Source organism: Mytilus californianus, unplaced genomic scaffold, assembly GCF_021869535.1.
Source record: "Mytilus californianus isolate M0D057914Y unplaced genomic scaffold, xbMytCali1.0.p SCAF_7, whole genome shotgun sequence".
Lineage (NCBI taxonomy): Eukaryota > Metazoa > Mollusca > Bivalvia > Mytilida > Mytilidae > Mytilus > Mytilus californianus.
In genome coordinates this window covers 107,826,134-107,847,737 of record NW_026262723.1, presented here as the reverse complement: position 1 = coordinate 107,847,737, position 21,604 = coordinate 107,826,134, and the positions used below count along the sequence as shown (strand labels likewise).

Sequence of the window (21,604 nt, the reverse complement as noted above, 5' to 3'; positions counted from 1 at the left end):
AGGGGGGTTTTCACATGTCGCGCCGTATCTCAAAAACGATTTATGATTATTGCTTAAAATTTTACACACTTCTTATTTATATTAATCTAAAGTCTGTCTGTCCGGCGTAAACATGTCGCACCGTAACTTGAGAATGACTTATCCAAATTTCATGAAACTTAACATAGTTGTTTCTTATGATGGTCAAACGATCTGTATACTTTTTGGTGAAAATAAGATTAAAACTTATTGAGTCAAGACGACGGGCGTATCATGCGCTCATGGCGCAGCTGTTTATTATAAATGGTCAATGGAGTGGGGTTCGTTAAATATATATCAATTTAATAAAATGCTATATTCATCCTTATACCTGCATGCTTTGCGCAAAAATTAGAGGACGCTATCAATGTGTACCTATTTAGTAGAGCTGGGTTAGCTGTTGCCATTTTTTTTTTAATTTCGGGCACGATTTCTGGCTTCAATGGCTGCTGCGGAAGCTAGGAAAAAATATTAATTCACCATCCCTTTCGGTGTAAATTAATAGAATTTGATTTTTAATCTATTTCAAAATTTATCAAAACTTATTTTATTGAAACAATATAAACGTTTTGTACAATTAAATACAAAAACATAATATGATAATCTGGTGGATTATTGTCTCTTTGGCAACAATGCCATATCTCCTATCTTTATATTATATTTATTGTTCTGACAGGAAAGATATTAAGTATATTACACGAGAATGTGTACTTTATTCCCACAATTCTGTTATTTGTCCTTTATATGAGTTTTTAAGAATATTTAATTGATTTATCGTTCTTTTTCCACTTTTAATAACGATGACAGCCATATTTGACTTGCAATCATGTCATTTGATATTGATTGTTTAAAGTAAAATTAGAACAAAAAATAATATTTATCCTAAGGCCTGTCAACTTAAAATTTCTTTCGTGTCTGACAATTTAGTGAAATATTGAAAGATGTAAATAAAGCAAGTCTGGATATCATGTCTGGGGAAACAAATTAAATTGTTTAATTTAAGAAAACGAATTTGTAGTAAAAGCATGGGAATTCATCTACTGAATAACGGAAACATCTTTGGTATCGATTGTAATAATGATGTCATACGAACATCCTCAGATTTATTAAATAACACAGCTAGTCATAAATATATAAAGTTTATGTGGATTAATCTTTTAGGATAGGCTTGAATTTGTAAAATCTCGGACACATTTTTTATCATGATTTTTCGTATTGTCAGATTATCGTTGACCAAATATATTCTCGGGTATTAATAAGTCTTATTTTTTTTATCGGGAATGTTGTGCTCTATAATTTTCAGCGTAGCGTTTTATGGACATTATGTTTGTCTTAATTTCCTTTCTCCTAGTAGCCCATGGGGTTGTTGCATGGAATATTTGCAACTGGAAGTTAAGCAAACTACACTCAACCAATTAATCTATACTTCATATAACGATGAACAAATAAGGATTTCCGGCTTTAACATCATATCTTAAAGAGATTGCTCAACATAATCAATTCAGTCAAGCAAAATAGGTTCAAAATAATACAATATATTTTTTTGTTTTTTTAAATAATGGGCTAATGGCAATTTCATTATTTCATTGTTACTTCATTCCTGTGGAATAGGAATGAATGATATATATACATACGGTTTATCTCAGACTCTTGATGAGTCAAATTAAATTCTATTAATGCAAAAATCATAATATTCTTATATCCTTTTATACAGAACTTAAGATTATGCATGCATAAATGTGACAACAATGTTTCCCCTTAATCACTCATTGTGTTCTTGGAACAGATATATAGTTAATGAAACCCATGGTATTCTTAACTAATCGCGAACCGTTTGCTGTATGTAATGTCGTGTCCCATGCTATAATATAGCGTGTATCGTGTGATGCATGTGAGTAGCCCATGTATGTATCTTGAGACCTGTGTGTGTTCACAGTGTACAGTGTACGTGCGCGTCGTATGTAACGCGTGCATGTGCCTTCCGTCTACATAGTCTACGTTTTATTTACCTCTGTACGTTTATCAAGTAAAAGTGCAGAACAATTGTACACAATAGAATAGACAAAAAAAAATGATGCATAATTTAAGATTTTGGATATTAGTCGTTTTTATGAACTTCCTTAAGATTATAACTACAATGTATATGGTAATATTTCAATTACAATAAAAATAAACCAGTGGAATAAGCAAACTTATATGGTTTAAACTGAAAAAGACGTTTTCATAATCATTATTATATATGACAACGTTCATGTCAAATTAACCACTCTGTTTTACTTAACTGTCTATTTTTCTAACTGATAAATGATTTCAAAAACAAAGGTTTAATGTATACACTAAATGACAAAAGTACAAAGTTAGGCTTTCAAGTTATTTATGGTATTTATTCCGTTTTGTGATATAATATTTGTTCTTGACTTTTTTACAGTTACAGGTATACAAACATATAATAAATTTTGAATCAGATATTTTATGTAACTTATTTATGATTTACAGGGTATTGTAGTACATCGTGTGGCTCCTTATACGAAAACACGTACTTTATGCGTGCATTCCTTTTTATGTACGTTGACTCTGTGTGAGACTCTCTGGCTTTGTCTATGTGTCTTGTATACAAATGATATTGCATTTGCATTGATGACTTTCAGCTCGAAAACTTTGACCATCTGATCCGTGTGCGCGTTACTGATAAAATTGAGAATGGAAACGGGGAATGCGTCAATGAGACAACAACCCAACCAAAGAGCATAAAACAGCTCAAGGACACCTTGAAAATCCCGCACCCGCACAGGCTTCAGCTTGCCTCTAAACAATAATGTATACTAGTTCAGCGAAAATGGACGTCACACTTAACTCCGAAACATATAAATGAACCAAAATTTAAAAAAAAACATACAAAGGCCAAAGTTTCCTGACTTCGGATAGGCGCAAAATTTCGGCGGGGTTAAACATGTTTTTGGAGATCTCAACCCTTCCCCTATACCTCTACCCAATGTGGAATAAACAAACACACAGCAATATGCCCAGTGGAATTCAGTTTAAAAGAAGTCCGAGTCCGATGTTAAAATAGGTAACAGAAGAAACTAAGCAAAATGACAATAAAAACTAAAAATTAACAAAGGACTACTAGCAATTACTGACATGCCAGCTCCAGACCTCAATTAAACTGGTTGAAAGATTATTTCTTCATCATATGAAAATCAAGCGCAATCCCTCCCGTTCGGGGTTTAGTATCATACCATCATGGAATATACGATGTAAGAACATAACCCGTATCAGATCATTGTTTTGCCGGAATATTAGTTACAAAAACTATAAAATTCCGTATAATGTTGGTCTTGGTAGTTCTGACATGAAGAATAATTCCTTAATAAATGTTAACACGGTATTATCTGCATGTATCTCCATGCTCTTTAAGATGGCAAAATGAGCATCAAAATTTAATCAAATTGCTCTTCTATGTTTGTCAAAGTGTATCATGACAGACAGGAAGGTGACTTTCTTATTGTACTATAACGACAGTTCAATACATGCATGATTTAGCCAAGGCAGGAAGGTGACTTTCTTATTGTACTATAACGACAGTTCAATACGTGCATGATTTAGCCCAGACAGGAAGGTGACTTTCTTATTGTACTATAACGACAGTTCAATACATGCATGATTTAGCCAAGGCAGGAAGGTGACTTTCTTATTGTACTATAACGACAGTTCAATACATGCATGATTTAGCCAAGGCAGGAAGGTGACTTTCTTAACGTACTATAACGACAGTTCAATACATGCATGATTTAGCCAAGGCAGGAAGGTGACTTTCTTATTGTACTATAACGACAGTTCAATACATATATAATTTAGCCAAGGCAGGAAGGTGACTTTCTTATTGTACTATAACGACAGTTCAATACGTGCATGATTTAGCCAAGACAGGAAGAAAATTTCTTATTGTACTATAACGACAGTTCAATACATGCATGATTTAGCCAAGGCAGGAAGGTGACTTTCTTATTGTACTTTAACGACAGTTCAATACATGTATGATTTAGCCAAGGCAGGAAGGTGACTTTCTTATTGTACTATAACGACAGTTCAATACATGTATGATTTAGCCCAGACAGGAAGGTGACTTTCTTATTGTACTATAACGACAGTTCAATACATGCATGATTTAGCCCAGACAGGAAGGTGACTTTCTTATTGTACTATAACGACAGTTCAATACATGCATGATTTAGCCCAGACAGGAAGGTGACTTTCTTATTGTACTATAACGACAGTTCAATACATGCATGATTTAGCCAAGGCAGGAAGGTGACTTTCTTATTGTACTATAACGACAGTTCAATACATGCATGATTTAGCCAAGACAGGAAGGTGACTTTCTTATTGTACTATAACGACAGTTCAATTCATGCATGATTTAGCCCAGGCAGGAAGGTGACTTTCTTATTGTACTATAACGACAGTTCAATACATGCATGATTTAGCCCAGGCAGGAAGGTGACTTTCTTATTGTACTATAACGACAGTTCAATACATGCATGATTTAGCCCAGGCAGGAAGGTGACTTTCTTATTGTACTATAACGACAGTTCAATACATGCATGATTTAGCCCAGGCAGGAAGGTGACTTTCTTATTGTACTATAACGACAGTTCAATACATGTATAATTTAGCCCAGGCAGGAAGGTGACTTTCTTATTGTACTATAACGACATTGTATTATAACGACAGTTCAATACATGCATGCTTTAGCCAAGGCAGGAAGCTGACTTTCTTACTGTACTATAACGACAGTTTAATACATGCATGATTTAGCCAAGGCAGGAAGCTGACTTTCGTATTGTATTATAACGACAGTTCAATACATGCATGCTTTAGCCAAGGCAGGAAGCTGACTTTCTTATTGTATTATAACGACAGTTCAATACATGCCTGATTTAGCCAAGGCATGCAGGAAGCTGACTTTCTTATTGTACTATAACGACAGTTCAATACATGCATGATTTAGCCAAGGCAGGAAGGTGACTTTCTTATTGTATTATAACGACAGTTAAATACATGCATGCTTTAGCCAAGGCAGGAAGCTGACTTCCTTATTGCATTATAACGACAGTTCAATACATGCATGTTTAGCCAAGGCAGGAAGCTGACTTTCTTATTGTATTATAACGACAGTTCAATACATGCATGCTTTAGCCAAGGCAGGAAGCTGACTTTCTTATTGTACTATAACGACAGTTCAATACATGCATGATTTAGCCAAGGCAGGAAGCTGACTTTCTTATTGTATTATAACGACAGTTCAATACATGCATGCTTTGGCCAAGGCAGGAAGCTGACTTTCTTATTGTACTATAACGACAGTTCAATACGTGCATGATTTAGCCAAGGCAGGAAGCTGACTTTCTTATTGTATTATAATGACAGTTCAATACATGTATGATTTAGCCAAGGCAGGAAGCTGACTTTCTTATTGTATTATAACGACAGTTCAATACATGTATGATTTAGCCAAGGCAGGAAGCTGACTTTCTTATTGTATTATAACGACAGTTCAATGCAATATATAAGATGCAGATGATCGTTGAACTGTTTATTGTTGTCGGAAAATGCATAGCTAATTAAGATTGGGCTTTGATGGAAATAAAAAATTGAAAGTAAAGTTAAAAGAATAATCTGTAATTTATTAATTTTCCTAATAAAAGTATCATGGGAAACAGAGAATGAACCTGTGTAGTTCAATATTTTTTAAAGAGATTCTATAAAACAGGGTTTTCTTTCATAGTTTTATTAATGTTATTGCCACATTTAGAGAATTTTATTTGAATATCAACACATTAGTTTAGGAAAAATGTGAAATTTAATAAACTACATGCAGTTGATACCTCGGCTACATTCAATACTTGAAAATTATCATGTAAAGGATTGATAAATGTATTATTATACCTAATAACGCAAGTTTCTGGAATTGTTTCTTGATATCTCTGAAAATAAAAGAAACAGTAACAAAGCGATAACTCACCGAAATAAACATTAACATGACGTCTATAGTCATAAAGTATATATGTGCCTTAGTTTGTTTAACACGTTATAAATGCATTCTATGTAGTAAACGTTACAGCTAATTATACAGTAAAGTGTAAATACATAATTTGCAATGGCGGTAATTATTTTTTTATTTTTCATTTCAGAAATGTGCCGACCTTGAAGTTTCCGATAAATTGAAGTATCCCACTTTCGTTCGGACTTTTCCACCAACAACTCAAGTTACTAATTCTATTATTTCACTATTACTACACTATAACTGGAAAAGGTTTACCCTTGTCTTGGGATTATCACACAAACCACAAACTATTGCCAAGAAACTGTTGGAACAGGCTAAGGTTTATAACATTACTATCAATGATAAACAGTCATATAAAGACCCTCATCTTCCCCTCACCTCAGGCAACCCATTTCCAGGAATTGTTGAGAAGACTTTTATTGATACGAGAGGTATAGTATTTAAACAAAGATAGTGATGAAAAATTGCCATATCATCTAACCTCTTCGTCTTGAACGTACCTTTAGAAGGCAATTCTAAAACTACATGTTTTGCAAACTGATCACTGTGTCATTAGTTGTTCACCCTAAAATGATAACAAAAGCACTAATTTGCTATTCTAAAAGATATGAATGATAAGAAATGTTGGAACTATGTTCCACTAATGTGACGTATCTAAGACTTTGGGCTGTTTATCATGTAAAGGATTGATAAATGTATTATTATACCTAATAACGCAAACATTAAATCCTACTGTATTGAGGGTTAAAGAAAAACTGATATGTAATCTTTTAAATGGTATGTACATTTCTTAAAAAATGTACCAAAATTTGAAAAAAAAAATTCTTTAAGATGACCAACTCCCCTTTTATGCACCGTCAGATAGTAAGGCTTTCATAGTAATTGGACGCACCTGCTGGATTTACCAACGTCCTGGATAAGCTACATTTACAATTTTGTTTGCAATTAAGTTTCGCTTTGATACAAAATGTGCTTCGGTCAACGCTTTTGCAGCACAATAAAATTAGAAAAAGAAGCATTCAATTTGTTATGCTACAACGTGTTGTATCAATTTTTTTGTTTGTTTTCCTATGCATTGTTGTTACGGGAAACACGTGCTGTCATGAATGTTGCATTTTATTGGGAAATAAAATCTAATTTAGGAATGGCTCACGATTGTTGTCATCCAATCAAAAGTACGAATCCTTATGAAACATACATGTAAAGTAATAATTCAAAGAAAGGAAATATTAACCTCTTTTAAAGTTTTACAATTTGTCTTAGGGAAGAAATTGTACCACCTGAATCATACATGAAAACTATTGCTTATATTTATTTCTGTTATTTCAGTGGAAACATCACTAACAATGGCTTCTCATTTCACTTTTTTCCAAATTTAAAGGTTTCACGCCAAATGTTTCATTTGTAATGTAATATACCTGCCGCGTCACATTGGCAAATGCGTCAAATATGCCTACTTGATTACATTTGTAACAGCCAAAAAAAAAAAAAAAACACAAAACGCAATCGTCATCTTTTGATCAACATATAAATAGGTGTTCTTGCAATATGTTAAGCTCTTGGTCTAAATGATTACTCTCTATTTATGTACATGAAACATAAAACGTCATATGTGAATGTTTAAACTCGCTGTTTAATGTGTCTTTTATACGTTCATTGAGACCAGATTCATTCAATATTTACGATTATCAATTACGATATTAACCTATAAAACAGAATAACTCTGCCTTTTCATTGCCAAATGAGTATGTATGAATAACGTTTAGTGAAATATATTTCAAAACAAGCACCAATTACAATCCACCCTTTTCTTCATAAATCTGCGCTTTATCGGACTAACGTTCCTCACCATCTCCTGATTCACTTTGTTGACTGCATTCATTGTATTAAAATGTCAACATTAGTCATGAGGAAGGAGAATTGGATTACTGATAACATGATTTATGTATTGACCATGTATCTTAGATCTAAATGACCATGTCACATCATTCCGTTTCATTATTTATGTTGGTGTCAATAGAAAATAGCATTTATTTTAATGCGTCTAACAATGTAATGCCATATTTAAATTCAGTCAAACTTCACCAGGCAAAAATAGAACGATAAGTGAAAGGAAAATCATTTTTCAACCCATCATTTAGATATGTGTATGATAAATGACCTATCATTATCCAAAAATAAACCAACTAAGTGCTTTTAGCTTCTAAAACAAAGAAACACAAACAGTCATTTACTTAAAGAAAGCTATTTAGTGAATACAGAGTAATTATTAATCTTGTTTACCGCAGCAGTATCCTAATCATTAGACAGACAACATCAAAAACTTAGCGGGATATTCAGTTCAGCAATATGACACGTATCTAACGAACCAAGGGAAAACAAAAACCATGTATAACTTCAAGAATAATTGGGTTTTATTCATTTGATGTTTGTACTTAATGTTAACCAATTAAACCGGTCAGTGAAAAAACATGCACTGCTTCAGCAAAGGTTTCATTTTTATTACTCCTGTCTTGTTTACACATGGTCAGTTAGTAATAAGATCAAAGCCATTTCGGCAGGATTACACAGTATAGAATATTTTCTATGTTTCCAAATTACAAGGCCCATAAAGAGCATGTTAATCAGATAAAAAACTTGAAGTAATAGAGTTAACAATAAGACTTTACAATATAATATAAATATCACCATAAGCCTCAGTCAGAATAAGAGCCAAAACAAAATAAACATACAAACAAACAAACAAACAAACGAACGAACAAAAAACATACTAAAAAACAGTATCAAGACATGTTCTTCTTAAGTCAAAAGAACTATAAATAAAATTACCATTTTTTTTCCACAATAGGAAAGTTTTCTTGTGTTAACAATCAAACATATTTGGAAGATTCATCTAAATCATCAAAGTTCTGACAAGTGCTAACAAATACCTGGTATATAAACTGGTCACTGAACTGTGGCGGTACCTTTCAATACACATGTTTTCTGATCTTTTGTCGGGTTGTTGTCTCTTTGACACATTCCCCATTTCCATTCTCAATTTTATTACTATTAATTTAAAACGACGTGATAGCATTTACTATGCAATCGACAATAAATTCAACGCTCTTTTAACAAATAAATATACTGCTGTATGAAAGGGAACAAAAAAGTTCAATGTTTGTTACAGAAAAGAAAAAATAGTTTGTTGAGCATGTTCACACTACGAGTACCAAGTCCACTGATCTCATTTAAATAAAGATAACTGTGCCGATGAGACCATGGGAAGAAATGTCGTCGAGGAAATTCCAGACAAAGTAAATTCGCTGTTATGATAATTTATTCTGTGAAAACATTTTCAAATTTTTTAACTCTATCAACCAATCTTCTATGACTTCCTCGGACAACAGTGTCTTTAAACTTAAAGATGGTCGTAATGTTACGAACAAGGGACAGTTCTAATGATAAACCAATTATATGGACACACAAGACATTTAAATACATCAAAAATAATCCACGATTTACATATTTTCAGGATTTATAAGCTTTTTGATATATAACATTTTACGGTTAATATCCTTACAACGGAAACAAATCATTTCAGTGATGCATTGTGTCTATAAGAATGGTTAGAAAAAAATCAGACATAATTATTTTGTTATTGCAGTATATGTGTTGCTCGGAGATATTAACGCTGTTGTTGATCTAATGACCAACTTATATGACAGAGGACTGCTAGATACTGGTGAATACATAGTCATATATGTAGACCTTGATACATTTGACAGCACAGTTCCGCTTAAATACTTCAAAAGTAAGTTATCAATTGCAACAGTTTATATAACGTCTATATTTATAATACCATGTAGTATGATTTCTTATACTTTTAGTGTTTTTATATGCTCTTTCACGCTGTAGTAAAATTTTACACCCTTTTTGAACTTGTTTGTTGGTCAGTAGTTTCGATATTTGTTTGGCCTTCAAACTGTTTTGATACGAACACCGCTTATGATACTTCTTTAGACAAAATTCGCCTTTAGAGTATTAAATTAGAAGTCTTGTATCCGCGCATAGTGCATTTTGTTGGTGTTGACCAGTTTCTATATTTCTGTGTCAAATTATGTGGTTTGCGGCATTACATTTATTTGTTCATACGTCTTCTTCAAATTTAGGAGAAAAAAACTCAATTTATTATGAGAAAGCTGGTGTGTTTTCAATTACCCTGTTTATAAAAAATAACAAATGAACTGGCGTCCGTTGCTGATTGGAAGGAAAAAGTCCGTTCGCATTATGTATAAACAAGGAAGGAAGACATGATTGTGAAAACGACACATGTACGTAAAAAATTGACAGATGACTTTAATTTTTACAATTGAGAACATTTGATTCAATAGCTTTCTTGTAAACAGAAACCCTCTATCAAAAAAATCGTGAACGAAAACCCTGGAATATAGTATCAACTTTGATATATCTCATAGACTAGTGCAGCTTGAATTGAAAAGTTCACGGCGGGAAAATTAAAACCGTCCCTCTCGTCGTAAAATCTTTTTCTTAACAAACACTAACTGTCAATTTAAGGGTTAAAGTGAAGACAAGAAGCTGGCCTAACTTTATCGCTGGAATGATCTATTTCAAGTTCTATTAGATATATGTCAACAACATAGTCACAATCTATTTAGTGAATGGAAATTGTGCAAATAGCGGAACAGATAATACTAGCTTCTTTTCATTCTTTCGAAGAAACTGCGGTATGAATGTCTATCTCGTAACAATAAACTTGTTAACTTTGTGCATATGTTTTGAGCTATTTTTAGTATATATGTATTTATTTAACTTTCGGGTCAAACAATTAATACTACTTTATAAAAGAGAAGTATTCATTAATAACGAGTATCTCTTTCACAACTATTACAAATCAACGTACAATAAATGTATCCCTGCATCACAATCATGATCATATCAAACAACAAGATATTCCTAGAATGGTTTTCAATGCGTAATATTTCTAGAGTAACGTAATTTAGAGTCCATGGAGATTTATCTTATTATATGTTGATATAATCAGATTAATGCTTCTATAATGCTAGTAATCAAACACTCACTTTTACGGTTGCTCTGCAAATATGTTCATGGAATTTATCAACTGCTGTTAATAGAATACCATTGGTGCGATAAATAACTTATTTTTTTTTCGGAAGCAACAGCGAATGTTTAACCCTACAATACTTAAGCACAACGTATCAAAAATAGAATTCATCGACTAGAACTAATTTTCCATAATATTGAACCAAAGAAATCAGGACAACTCAAATAATTGATATGGTTACCTTAGGGGTTGATCTATGATTTATACCATATCTACATAAATGATACCTTAGGGGTTGATAAATTTAAACCTTATCTAAAGAGTTAATATCTTATGTGTTGATATATCTATACTTTATCTAAAAGAATTGATACCTTAGGGGTTGATATATCTTTACCTTATCTAAAGAATTGATACCTTAGGGGTTGATATATCTTTACCTTATCTAAAGAATTGATACCTTAGGGGTTGATATATCTTTACCTTATCTAAAGAATTGATACCTTAGGGGTTGATATATCTACACCTTATCTAAAGAATTGGTACATTAGGGGTTGATATATCTAGACCTTATCTACAGAATTGATACCTTAGGGGTTGATATATCTACACCTTATCTAAATGAATTGATACCTTAATGGGTTGATATATCTTTACCTTATCTAAAGAATTGATGCCTTAGGGGTTGATATATCTATACTTTATCGAAAGAATTGGTACCTTACGGGTGATATATTGACACCTTATCTACAGAATTGATACCTTAGGGGTTGATATATCTATACTTTATCTGAAGAATTGAAACCTTAGGTGTTGATATATCTATACCCTATCTAAAGAATTGATACCTTAGGTGGTGATATATCTATACCCTATCTAATGAATTGATACTTTAGGCGTTGATATATCTTAACCTTATCTAAAGAATTGATACCTTAGGGGTTGATATATCTTTACCTTATCTAAAGAATTGATACCTTAGGGGTTGATATATCTTTACCTTATCTAAAGAATTGATACCTTAGGGGGTGATATATCTATACCCTATCTAATGAATTGATACCTTAGGGGTTGATATATCTTTACCTTATCTAAAGAATTGATACCTTAGGGGTTGATATATCTTGACCTTATCTAAAGAATTGATACCTTAGGGGTTGATATATCTTTACCTTATCTAAAGAATTGATACCTTAGGGGTTGATATATCTACACCTTATCTAAAAGAATTGATACCTTAGGGGTTGATATATCTTTACCTTATCTAAAGAATTGATACCTTAGGGGTTGATATATCTTTACCTTATCTAAAGAATTGATACCTTAGGGGTTGATATATCTTTACCTTATCTAAAGAATTGATACCTTAGGGGTTGATATATCTACACCTTATCTAAAGAATTGGTACATTAGGGGTTGATATATCTAGACCTTATCTACAGAATTGATACCTTAGGGGTTGATATATCTACACCTTATCTAAAAGAATTGAAACCTTAGGGGTTGATATATCTTTACCTTATCTAAAGAATTGATACCTTAGGGGTTGATATATCTACACCTTATCTAAAGAATTGATACCTTAGGGGTTAATATATCTTTACCTTATCTAAAGAATTGGTACCTTAGGGGTTGATATATCTTTACCCTATCTAAAGAATTGGTACATTAGGGGTTGATATATCTACACCTTATCTAAAGAATTGGTACATTAGAGGTTGATATATCTATACCCAATCTAATGAATTGGTACCTTAGGGGTTGATATATCTATACCCTAGCTAATGAATTGGTACCTTAGGGGGTGATATATCTATACCCTATCTAAGGAATTGGTACCTGAGGGGGATATATATCTACACCTTATTTAAAGAATTGTTACCGTAGGGGTGATACATCTTTACCTTATCTAAAGAATTGGTACCTTAGGGGTTGATATATCTATACCTTATATAATGAACTGATACAATAGGGGGGCTATATCTATACCTTATCTAATGAACTGATACAATAGGGGATGATATATGTATACTTTATTTAAATAATGAGTACTTAAGGGGGTGATATATCTTTACCTTATCTAAAGAATTGATACCTTAGGGGTTGATATATCTTTACCTTATCTAAAGAATTGATACCTTAGGGGTTGATTTGTTACAGTGAATTTGTATAATCAGGGATTCTACATAATCCCTGAAATTTTCAGGGATTATGTAAAATAACTGGTTAGTTTAGGGATTATATATAATCACTGAAATTTTCAGGGATTATGTATAATCACTAGAAAAGACGTCAGGGATTATGCATAATAACTGAAATGAAGAAACAATTTTGTGTATGAAGAAAATGAATGTAAGTTAAACTAAATAATTTATAATATCAAATCATAATAAAACTTCATTATAAGCATCCTAAAATATTTCCATACACCAAATTTGTAGACCTATTGCATACAATATAAGAAAAACAGATCATAACAAAAAACGGAACTATAACCACTGAACCATGAAAATGAGGTCAAGGTCAGATGACACCTGCCAGTTGCAAATGTACACCTTACAATCCTTCCATACACCAAATATACTAGTCCTATTGCTTATAGTAACTAAGATATGGACTTGACCACCAAAACTTAACCTTGTTCACTGATCCATGAAATGAGGCCGAGGTAAGGTGAAAACTGTCTGACGGGCATGAGGACCCTGCAAGGTACAATGTACGCACATACGAAATATAGTTATCCTATTACTCATAATAAGGGAGAAATTAACATTACAAAAAATATTTAACTTTTTTTCAAGTACACACTGAACCATGAAAATGAGTTCAAGGACAATGGACATGTGACAGACAGAAACTTCGTAACATAAGGCATCTATATACAAAGTATGAAGCATCCAGGTTTTCTACCTTCTAAAATATAAAGCTTTTAAGAAGTAAGCTAACGCCGCCGCATCACTATCCCTATGTCGAGCTTTCTGCGACAAAAGTCGCAGGCTCGAAAAAAATGATAACCTTGAAGTATAATAAAAATGTTAGGCATAATATTTTAAAATGTCACACAAAATTAAAATATTAAGCACTATATATTAAAATGATAACCTCAATATAGTTTACACAAAATACAAAAATGTTAAGCACAATATATTAAAACATTCATTAAATAAATTTGGATGGCAGAAACTTTTGCACATTTGCCCTGTTTTTCTACAGGCACATCTACCTGATTCGCATCTGTTTTACTACACTATCCACATTAAAAAAAAACCTTGTCTTTCTCATATCGAATCAGATTTTACGGCATGTCTAAGAGAAATAAAGTTTGTAATACAATCATCTGAAGGTACCCAAAAAAAGGGAATCAGTAGCCGTGAACTGATTGCTGATGCTAGCAGAATTCTGTTGCGTTATTTCTCTCAGAATTGAATTTCATGTTCTTTATCCCCTCTATGGACAACGCCCTCAATTCAACTCGAATCAACCACTGATTTGTTATAAAAACTAGTATACTTATGAGACGCAAATCATATAAATGGTACTTCTGTTTTTGTATATCTAGTTTTGACAACTTTTGCTTTTCACAAAATATATATTTGTTTCGTCAAATATTGAAGACTATCTATTTTTAGATCCATGCCCACCAACCCCGTCCCCTCCTATAGTACTGCATAATGCTGTAAAGAGTGTAATATGTATGAAATATATAGGATAATAGCAGCCTTAAAACAATTTAAATATATACTTTGTTAGCAGATAGAATTAAGCAGGATTTTAGTCTTTTCTACTTGGTTCTTTTGTCATCAAAGTAAAAATACCATTTTTTGTTCCTTGTCCATAGCTTGCATTTTGTATTTTCCTCTGCCATACTTATTTGTTTGTGAAATATTGTGGTTCAACATACAGTTAAATAAAATATCACTGGTAAAACCTTTCCCTTATTTTTTTTTTTTTTTTCATTATTGATAATCCCTGAAATCATATTAGGGAATTTGTAAAATAATTAGTAAAATGTTCAGTGATTATGTAAAATCACTGGTCATTTTCAGGGATTATATATAATCACTAATGAGTTTAGCGATTCTACATAATCCCTGAAAAACCAGGGATTCTACATAATCCCTGATTATACAAATTCACTGTAACAGATATATCTACACCTTATCTAAAGAATTGATACCTTAGGGGTTAATATATCTTTACCTTATCTAAAGAATTGATACCTTAGGGGTTGATATATCTTTACCTTATCTAAAGAATTGATACCTTAGGGGGTGATATATCTTTACCTTATCTAAAGAATTGATACCTTAGGGGTTGAAATATATATACCTTATGTAATGAATCAATACTTTAGGAGTTGATATAAATATACCTTATCGAAAGACTTGATACCCTGGGGGTTGATATATCAATACCGAATCTAAAGAATTGATACCTTAGGGGGTGATATATCAATACCGAATCTTAGGATATTGATACCTTAGGGGGTGATATATCTACACCTTATCTAATGAACTGATACAGTAGGGGGGCTATATCTATACCTTATTTAAATAATTAGTACTTTAGGGGGTGATATATCTATGATACCTTATCTAAAGACTAGATACCTTAGGGGTTGATATATCTATACCTTATCTGGAGAATTGATATCTTAGGGGGGTGGTATATCTATACCTTATCTAAAGAATTGATAACTTAGGGGGGTATATCTATACCTTATCTGAAGAATTGATATCTTAAGGGGGGGGGGGGGGTATATCTAAAACTTATCTAAAGAATTGATATCTTAAGGGGGGGGGGGTTTATCTATACCTTATCTAAAGAAATGATATCTTAGGGAGGGTATATCTATACCTTATCTGAAGAATTGATATCTTAGGGGAGGGGGGGGGGGGGGGGGTATATCGTAACCTTATCTAAAGAATTGATAACTTAGGGGGGTATATCTATACATTATCTGAAGAATTTATATCTTAGGGGGGGAGGGGGTATTTCTATACTTTATCTAAAGAATTGATATCTTAGGGGAGGGGGTATATCTATACCTTATCTGAAGAATTGAGAATTGATATCTTAGGGGGGTATATCTATACCTTATCTAAAGAATTGATATCTTATGGGAGGTATATCTATACCTTATCTGAAGGATTGATATCTTAAAGGGGGGGGGTTATCTATACCTTATCTAAAGAATTGATATCTTAGGGGAGGGGGGTATATCTATACCTTATCTGAATAATTGATATCTTAGGGAGGTATATATATATACCTTATCTAAAGAGTTGACATCTTAGGGGGTATATCTATACCTTATCTAAAGAATTGATATCTTAGGGGGGGGGGGGGGGGTATATCTATACCTTATCTAAAGAATTGATATCTTAGGGAGGGTATATCTATACCTTATCTGAAGAATTGATATCTTAAGGGGGGGGGGGTATATTTCAGGGATTGATATATATATAGTAATTATACCTCTCAAGAATTGATACATATATACTTTATTTAATGAATTGATACACTAGGGGTTGATATAAATATACCTCATCTAAATAATTTGTACTTTCGGGGTTGATATATCTATACCTTATCTAATGAATTAATACCTATGTGGTTGATATATATATACCTTATCTAAGAGTTGATACCTCAGGAATTGATAAATCTATAACTTAAACTTAAAAAAGATAATACCTGTGTGGTCGATATACCTCTATCAATGCTTGTAACACTAAATTTGCATTTACCTCGAATTTTTAATAAGATAGACCTTCAGAAGAGAAGTCCATACTGACTTTGAGACAACTAGAATGATTTCCTGTCATATCTGTCACAAGTAAGTCAGTATGGAAAACCTACTTCATCTTTATTGTGCTTGCATACGAAAATAAGACTTGAATGACAGAAACTGTCGAATAAAGTATTATCTACATTTGTCTTTTATAATCATTGATTCATTGATTATTTTGAACGAAAGTAAAAATGCATTCACAACATGTATGTATACATCAAACAGGTACCACATTGAATTCTGAGCAATACCTTGATTAACTCTACATGTTGCTACTATTGCATAATCCAAAACAAGTTTGCCCTATGTGGTCGCTCGTGCAATATTTCATACAGAGTATATATCGAGTAATCAATCTGTTATGATGTGGAAAGCATTTAGGGTTGAAAACTTGACCATTTTTAAAATGTTTGGCCTTATTTTGATATTCTTTAACGTATCTTGAGGACGCATGACGTCGTATCTTTGGTCACCATAATTATTAGGTCGTATTATGATTAACCTGTTTATGAGATTGAATGTCGTCTCTCATTTAGTTGTATTCCACAATAATATTAATGTGAAATTAAGAGTGCAACTTTTAAGACTCTTTTGTTACGTACTTCTGTAATATGTTTCTTACATAATATAGTTGTATTGAATCTTTTTCATCAATTTATTGTTTGCCATGTAAGGGTTCTGTCGGTTGGTACGAACAAAATTATTGACAAAAATACCGAACTCCGAGGTAAATTTATAAAGTTGAAGTCCATAAAAATCTGACACAATCAAACGCTCGACTATATCAACCAACTAAACGCCGATTGCTACGAATATAGACCATTGTGTACTTATTTGATAGACATGCCAGATTATGAACAACAACTCTACAAAGGAAAGAACACTTAAATACAAAATATCTGGGACCTGTATAGGTACCGCTTTTTACCGTTGACCTTTTATTCATCTCGATTAGAGAAATAATGGTACAACATATTAAGACAGTACAACGAATAATCAGTTCTGAAAAAGCTCTAAATAATAGAATATCTTGAAGAGTTGTGTAGCGCTTGTTATAAGGTGTTACTGTTGAATCCTATGAATTTGGTGCGATAACTTTATACTTGGGAATAATATCTCTTGAACATGTTCAATAATGTTTCTCTCAGTACCAGTCAAAACAACGAAGAATTCTATTACCCCAAAGCATTTGAAACTAACTTAAGCCTTATTGAAATTTGATTACTTCCAGGAAGCTTAACCGATTTTATGCTGATACCAGTTAAGTTTTGTGAAATTGCTTGCAATTGAAAAACGCATTATGCTTAAAAGTCTTCCAATTTCATGGTCCCCCGAGTTTCACAAAATTAGGTATGATTGTCGGAATATCAAGGAAATACTTTGAGGTAATTATGTGCGTTTGAAGTGCAAAATTTCCATATTAAAGCTTATGATGAGAAATGCAGTTAGAAGGTCAAACCATGTTTTAGATTAAGTTGTACAAAAAGACAAGAAGATGTGGTATAATAATAAATTGCCAACGAGACAACTCTCCACAAGAGACCAAACGACACAGAAATTATCAACTATAGGTCAACGTACGGTCTTCAACAATGAGCAAAACCCTTACCGCACAGTCAGCTATAAAAGGTCCCGAAATGACAAATGTAAAACAATTCAAACGAGAAAACTAACGGCCTAATTTATGTACAAAATAATGAACGAAAAACAAATATGATACACAGAAACAAACGACAACCACTGAATTACAGGCTCCTGACTTATGTTGGTTACCTTTTATCATATATAAGTACTAACATACTGATCATCCCCAGTGTTATGTTTTTCGGACTGTTGTTCGTCTTTTGTTGTTTCTCGGTTTTTTTGCTGTTATGTTTCGGTCTCGATTAGATATTTTGTTTCTACCGAAGGTATCTTCTGCCTTTTCCCCCCATATGTCTCATTAGCTTTATTTAATAGAAAAACAAAGGATATGGGGTATACACCCATGACACAAAATCAGTACATGCACAACAAAAAACACACAAAAAGCAAAGAAACAGCGTTTTTATTGCTGTTCTTAATCTCAAAGTCACAGTGACATTTATGTTAACTTCTATGTCATTTGGACTCTGGTGGAGAGTTGTCTCATTGGCGTTTATACCACATCTTCTTATTTATATGTTTTTGCATGGTACCATATTGACGAATGCAGTTTAACACTGCAGTCATTATAATATCAATGAATATCGCTTACTCACCTGGCCGTTATTTGACAATGATAGGATTTTAAAAATATGGATATATATTTAAACATTCCCATTATACTAATATAATCGCTTACCATCATAAGTTGCAAATCGTCCCGAATCGACTGAAAATGTGCGTGAGCATATCAGAGACAACTAAGCGACATTTAATTGATTTATTAATTGATTTATGATCAGTACAAAAATCTCATTGCAAATTTATTTGCTGTAACTCGTTTAAAGCCTTTTTCTGTAACGAAAAAGGAAAGTATGCCAGATACACTTACTGGAAATGTGGAGACATAATTGAAGCTTTGAATTTTCTCCTGGACAACATATATGTACGTTTCGGCAATAAAGTGTATCGACAAGTAGTAGGTATTCCTATGGGCACTAACTGCGCCCCTTTAATAGCAGATTTATTCCTGTATTGCCATGAATCTCAGTTTATGACCAAACTCAGTAAAGACACGTCATTGTTACATTTGGTTGATACATTCAACAATACCTTCCGTTATCTGGATGATATTTTTTCGTTAAACAATCCAGAGTTCTCTAAATATACTACCGAAATTTACCCAAAAGAACTTATTTTAAATAAATCTAACATAAACAGCAGTAGTTGTCCTTTTCTAGATTTGGACATTTCAATCTATAAAGGAAAACTCCATACTAAAATTTACTACAAAAGAGACGACTTTTCATTCCCTATTGTTAATTTTCCTTTTTCAGACGGCGATGTTCCTTTGGCTCCATCATACGGTGTTTATATATCCCAACTCGTTCGTTATGACTGTGTGTGTAGTGATGTCATAGATTTTAACGAACGTAATCAATGCATCACTGGTAAATTATTAAGTCAGGGATTTCGTTACCATAAATTACGTAAAACTTTTACTAAATTCTTTCATAGATACAAAGATTTGATTAGTAAATTTGGCTGTACCTGTAGAAAACTGATTAAAACGGTATTTCATTTCCTAAATTTTACGGTAATATTGTACTTAAAGCGCGGAAATCACTATGTGATCCGTATAAACTCATCGAACCTTTAAACAAACTCATTAGTAAAGGTTATCTTACCAATGTTGTAATTAGATCTTTGAATATATTTTACATTGGCACAAATGTCGATTTTGTCATCAGCAGATTGAAACATAACTAAATTTGTATCCTTTTCAAACGGGATGTATAAAGACACACCCACGTTCATTTTGATCTATAAAGAGGTTAACTCCTAACTATCCTACTGCCTGTCGATACATTTATTTTTGGCATTGCACAAGTCATGTCTTCTTTGACTGTCCGTGACGTTAAAATACTAAATGCCTGGGATGTGTTTTAGTTGATTTTAGTCTCTGATGCATGATTTTTCATTATTTATTGTTTTTGGTTTTTAACGAGCTGTCAGTAACTGCGAGTACTCTCAAATCGTACCTTCTTGTTTATTTGACCTGTTGATACTAATTGTAATGCTTTTTTGTTATTTAATGTTTACTTATTCAGGATTATATCTGGTCTATATACCAGCTTTGATAAGTGTTTGGTATTACAATAAATTTTCACTTCTTCGTACTATGAACATCAAAATTATCTATTTTGTAAAAATATTTCCTTTCTCCATTTGAACTGTACACGTATACCCAACAACAAAATTATTTTCATTAACCTGTGTTTAAAGTAATTACAAATGGCTGATATTTTTGTTCAAGCATATTGTTTTTCTTAAATTGTTTAACATTTCACAGCGGTATAACATGTTACTTTAATTAATATTCCCTTAGTTTATTTATTTTGTATTTTAATTACGTTGTATCATAGATCAAATTTATTTGTTCAGTGTATGTTCACAGGTGTTGATATGTCTTTTGATTGAGTTAAGCCATTTCAATTGCTATTTTATAGTGTGTCTTTCTATGTTGTGATGTTACACTATTGTTTCAGATAAGGGTGAAGGTTTGGTACCATTAAAACGTTTAAACCCGCTGCAATTGTTTGCACCTGTCCTAAGTCAGGAATCTGATGTTCAATAGTTGTCGTTTGTTGATGTGGTTCATAAGTGTTTCTCGTTTCTCGTTTTTTATATAGATTGGACCGTTGGTTTTCCCGCTAGAATGGTTTTACATTAGTAATTTTTGGGGCCCTTTATAGCTTGCTGTTCGGTGTGAGCCAAGGCTCCGTGTGGAAGACTGTACTTTGACCTATATTGGTTTACTTTTATAAATTTTGACTAGGATGGAGAGTTGTCTCATTGGCACTCATACCACATCTTCTTATATCTAATAACCACAGTGTTGCTATAATAAGTACTTGAGTATTATTTATAATTACCCTTTAAACGGAATACATCGTAGTAGCAAATATAAGCACTTAGCCTGATTTTATTTAACTCCTTCTTCTTTCAATTAAATTTTGTAACTTTAGGAAATTGA

At 32.6% G+C, this 21,604-nt stretch overlaps 1 protein-coding gene across 2 annotated transcripts in view; it reads left to right on the top strand.

The window, feature by feature from the left end:
• LOC127707900 (receptor-type guanylate cyclase Gyc76C-like) overlaps positions 1 to 21,604 on the top strand; it is a 148,429-nt gene that overhangs the window by 81,706 nt on the left and 45,119 nt on the right. For both annotated transcript variants that reach the window (XM_052212659.1, XM_052212658.1), the window contains exons 3-4: positions 6,213 to 6,516; positions 9,732 to 9,878. In XM_052212659.1, coding sequence (XP_052068619.1) covers positions 6,213 to 6,516; positions 9,732 to 9,878 — 451 coding nt within the window. The remainder of the gene's footprint in view (positions 1 to 6,212; positions 6,517 to 9,731; positions 9,879 to 21,604) is intronic.